Source organism: Penaeus vannamei, chromosome 4 (assembly GCF_042767895.1).
Source record: "Penaeus vannamei isolate JL-2024 chromosome 4, ASM4276789v1, whole genome shotgun sequence".
NCBI lineage: Eukaryota > Metazoa > Arthropoda > Malacostraca > Decapoda > Penaeidae > Penaeus > Penaeus vannamei.
Genome location: NC_091552.1, coordinates 18,813,447 through 18,818,446, shown reverse-complemented (window position 1 = coordinate 18,818,446; position 5,000 = coordinate 18,813,447). Strand labels below are relative to the sequence as shown.

Below are 5,000 nucleotides of genomic sequence, written 5' to 3'. Positions count from 1 at the left end.
GGTGAAGACTAACCGCGTATTTAATACTATTGATTTTGTATGTGCATGGGGTATAACGAAGGAGTTGGAGACCAAAGCCAGTGAAGGTTGGTTTACGGATAATGCTAGTGTGAAAGAGGCCATTTTAATTGGTAACAACCGTATCCTAAAAAGAGGTAGCTGGTTGTTTTGCTGTGTTTCGTAGGTGAATTTGATACTCGAGTGTTTGGTGTTAGGATACTTCAGAAATACATATACGTGTGATGGATGTCTGTAAAGAACGAACCCCATCAGTGTATCGTCAGTAATGTATAGGCTTGAATGCTGGCGAGCACTGTTCAAGCCTTCCATTTTCGTGGTGGCATAAAAATGCATTGGCGTAGCAGGGGCACAGTGGAGAGCCCCTGGATACCCCGTCTGTTTGGGTATAAAACAATTGTCAAAAGTAAGCACAGTGAAGTTATCATTTGTTCATCCAATTTTAGTAAGCCGGGAGGTGTCTAAATTGTTAATTACAATACCTGTGGTCATTTACACACACACACACACACACACACACACACACACACACACACACACACACACACACACACACACACACACACACACACACACACACACACACACACACACACACACACACACACACACACACACACACACACACACACACACACACACACACACACATACACACACACACACACACACACACAAGGCAGGGTATGATCCACCTCCCCATCTTGATACATGTCTCAGGCAACATTAAGCGATTAAGAAAATGACGAACCTGATTTTCGTCCGCGTTATGCAGCTGAAACACGGCCATCGTACTTCATAGAATTTGGTATAATCCCGGAGATTGCAACAATTTCGTGAAAAGTTCATTTCTCGGCAATATTTTGAAAGAAACGGAAACACAAACAGCACAACAAACGAGATCCACTCCAGAAAGGCGCACTGTGCGATATGGCAAGAGGACTGTCAACAAAACGGGGCGATGTATGGCTGTAACATGTATTCCTAAAAAATAGAAATGTATTCACACATAGATGGCTCCACAAGTACTTAATCTTTAAGAGGTCAACTACATGTCCTACCTATCTCACCTGTTAACACTTTTCCGTAATTTTTGGATTTTAGGTTAATAATATTACAATAATCATAATAAAAAAATAATAATTAATAATAACAATGATAATAATAATCATAATAAAAATAATAATATCGATATCTATTTCATCAAAAAAATCTCGAAAACAGCAAAGGGGGAATTACATAGAAAGCGCCTTTTTAAGAGAGTGACAATGACTGGTCCTGACTTCACGACCTACCTGCACAAAGATATTTTTTGGAGGATTACCGCACAAGGAAATTGCTTGACGTGAAGTAAGATAAGGCTGTGACTTTCTTCCCGGACGACGCATTAAGCAACCTTTATTTTTCTAGTTGTAACGTAATGTATTTCCGCACTTTATATTTGACTTTGTTAGTCTATATACAATTCTATTTAAGATCATTTCATATTTTTCTACAAAAACTCCATTTCCTCTAGTTTAACCAACTTATATATTCTTGTAAAACAAAGGCCTTCCATATACCAATGTCTATATTGATTTAAGCATCTAATTTAATTTCCTACCTGTACTTGTTCATCATATCAACCCTGTTTTCACACTGTAGTTTAGTTTCCCCTTCTTTGCATGGTACCACTGTCATCTGGAAATCAAAGAAAACGCATTAAATTCAGCAGTAACTAGTGAATATATACCTCGTTTTGTTCTTGATGTGTTTCATTGTTTTTGTTGTTGTTTATATAAAAGTTTTGCTTATATTGTTGTATTTGTTTCCCCGATATTTTTTATGTCGGTTTACATAGAGTCTTCATCTTCTTTCTGATGTTCATATAGATAAATGTCAACTACAACACATGTTTCTTTTTCTAACGGCCGGTTTGTTAAAGTTGTGCGAGGCCCGACCCAAAGAATATTCGTATACTTGACATGTAAAAGGAATAAATGCATATTTATCAGTCTAGACATGCATATCAACCGGGCAAATAGATAGATAAATGTATATCAGATATATTGACAGATATGCATTAATTTCTGTATATATGCATGTCTGTATTTACGAATTTTCATTGGGTCGGGCCTCACACAATTTTATGTTAGACAAACATGACGGTACCAGTATTTTGGGGAAGGATAAATAAACACTGCTCTAACTACTGCACCTGTTACTACTACTGCTGCTATTATTACCACTACTAATACAACTAATAATATCATTATTATCATTGTTATCATTATAAGTAACAATGATACAGATACTGCTAATACAACTAATCAACATCACATTATACTAATGCCAATGCCAATAGCAATAATAATGATGATAACGATAATGATAATAATAATGATAATGATAAAGGCCTATTAAACAATCCTTGTTCTCATCAGTGGCCGCATATGAAAATCGTCGCCGGATAGTTTTTTATTATCATTTTTTTTTCAATGATCGACAAAACTGCACCAAAATAGCCCGCGGTTCGCAAAATGCCTTTGCGCACACGGGCAAGAGGCACCATGCGCTGCGCGGCAAAATTAAGTGAACGATCCTGACCTGACAAAACGTTTTGCAAGGCGTTGCGTGGTGAACTGGGCGAGCGTTGGAGGTAATTCGCTTCGCCTCGCGGCCCGTTTGTAAACATCAAAATGTTTGCCACTTTGAGCCTTAAAAATATATCTAAACTGAATTGCAACACGTGTTTCAATTTATCTTCCTGTCTTTGTTGGTCACTAAAATGGAAAATATATACCAATGGCACCAGTGAGCAAAATACCCAAATGCACTATATATCTACTAATTGTTACCTTTATTTTCCTTAAAAATTACATTTTTGCACATGGAGAGTTGTCCACTTTATTGGCACTGCCCATTAAAAGTGATTTCATTTGGCCTCAATAAAAAGTTCTGACGAGAAACCGGGAATGTTTTTAACCAGCCTAATGACAATGGTGATGATAACAGCAATAATAATGCATGAATTTAACTCACTTTAGAAGAAGCGGTCCCATTGTAGAACTCGTAGAGATGAAGAGGAACTGGACGGTGATTGTGTAGTCTGAGGAGGTAGTCCACGTAGCGAATTGCTCGGTCTATCTGCAAATGAGTTTGATGGATTGATAAAACTGTGAGGGTATTTGAAGGGGTGCACTTATTTAGGTGTTTTTCGATTGGATTATATTTAGAATATTATGATGGAGGTATGATCTCTGTCTCTATTTTTCTGCCTCTCTCTCTCTCTCTCTCTCTCTCTCTCTCTCTCTCTCTCTCTCTCTCTCTCTCTCTCTCTCTCTCTCTCTCTCTCTCTCTCTCTCTTTGAGTTAGTCTTTATCTACCTACCTATGCTTTCTCTCATTTTTCGATATATTTTTTTTCGAATAAAGAGTCGCACAACTCATTTACTTGGGATAAGTAATGTATCCGAAAAAAATGAAAGAGGGCAGTAAAATTCCGTTTGCAAAAACGGCATTAAATATTTTTACTATTATTTACTTTATGTTACTTCTATTTTTTAACTATACAAGAACTATGTATAGTTAATGCATAGGTAAGAAATACAATAATGTAAAATAATGTATTTGCATTCATCACGAATGCATTTTAACAACACTATCATAGCTGCTTCAGAGTATCAGACGTCAAAACATTAGATTATTAAAATTTTCCCCAGAAACTTTCAGAAAAATAAAATCCCCCAAATTAACCAGCATCTGAGTGATATAGGCTAAACCTCATGACCCTTATAGAAAAAAATAATACATATTTGTTATGTGGAAAAGTAATTGTTTGTATGTGGGGGGTATCAACACAGTCGTTGACTGGTTGCGCTCAATCACTGGCTCTAATAAAACATAAAATCTGTAAATCTTGATCAGACCAGTATTTACATTAATGAATAGATTTCCATTACTATTTTCGCCGCCAGTAAACAAAGGCGTTGTCGCAGCCGATAGTTTTAAATGATAATAATCTAAAGGTAGTTTTAATGCTTTTTTATACTAGCTTCTCTATTAAAAGTCGCCAGAAAAAATACAATAGCTACAAATAAATACAAATCGTAATAACTAGCTAAACAAGAAATGCTTTTTAAATGTTTTTGTAAAGATTTTTAAAGACAAAGGGAAAATTTACCTTATTACGGTCCTCAGAACTGAATATCTCCAGACCAGCCGGTATGAACTCCTCGCGCCTTTTAAACTTCTTGTTGGTATGACTCTGGAATGGAGTGAAAAGTTATTAAGTAAATGCTAATGAAAAGAGAGACAAAGAAGAAAAATTATTACATTAGTGTTCACAAACAATTGCGATAATACAAACCAACAACCACAATGAAATGATAACCAGTAATGGTAACTGATATGAAAATAATAATGCGGATAATCACGACATTAAAAACAAGAATACCAACACTAATATCATCAAAAACAGGGGAGAGAAATAATAAATAAATAAAAACGAATATAATAAAGACCAAGCCATGAAACAAAAAAAGTAAAGGTAAACAATATAAGGAATGGTAAAAGCTAACAACTGAAAGGAAATAACCAAATAAAACAACAACAAATATATGAAAAAGAAACAGTAACAAGAAAGAAAAACAGGTAACAGGTATGGACGAAAAACATAATTAAGAAAGAAAAACGAATATACGAAAAAACAAAAACAAATACAAAATTAAAAAGGACACGTAGAAGCACCTTCAAGCACTTCAGCCTCAGTGGATCCACGTCGAGGTCCCGGAAGCGGAGGACGTCTTCGAGCGGCGGGATCGGGTCCTCCTTCAGCTCCTCGTAGTGCAGGACCCGAAGACGACCTGCCTCCGCCTGCGTCGTCCAGTTGACGGCCATCTCCAGCCACGCCTTGGCCTGCAGCTTCACGAAGGCGCCCCAGTCTGTGCGTAAGTAGTTCGAAGGAGAGGGAGTGGAGAGATAGTTACATATATATATATATAT

General features: G+C 36.5%; 1 protein-coding gene across 1 annotated transcript in view; it reads right to left on the bottom strand.

Moving 5' to 3' along the window:
* Positions 1-5,000, bottom strand: part of LOC113829283 (uncharacterized) — a 27,403-nt gene that overhangs the window by 2,564 nt on the left and 19,839 nt on the right. Inside the window, exons 5-8 of the mRNA XM_070120838.1 lie at positions 4,746-4,939; positions 4,180-4,263; positions 3,040-3,144; positions 1,622-1,698 (exon numbers count right to left, since the gene is read on the bottom strand). Of these exons, the coding sequence (XP_069976939.1) occupies positions 1,622-1,698; positions 3,040-3,144; positions 4,180-4,263; positions 4,746-4,939 (460 nt within the window). The remainder of the gene's footprint in view (positions 1-1,621; positions 1,699-3,039; positions 3,145-4,179; positions 4,264-4,745; positions 4,940-5,000) is intronic.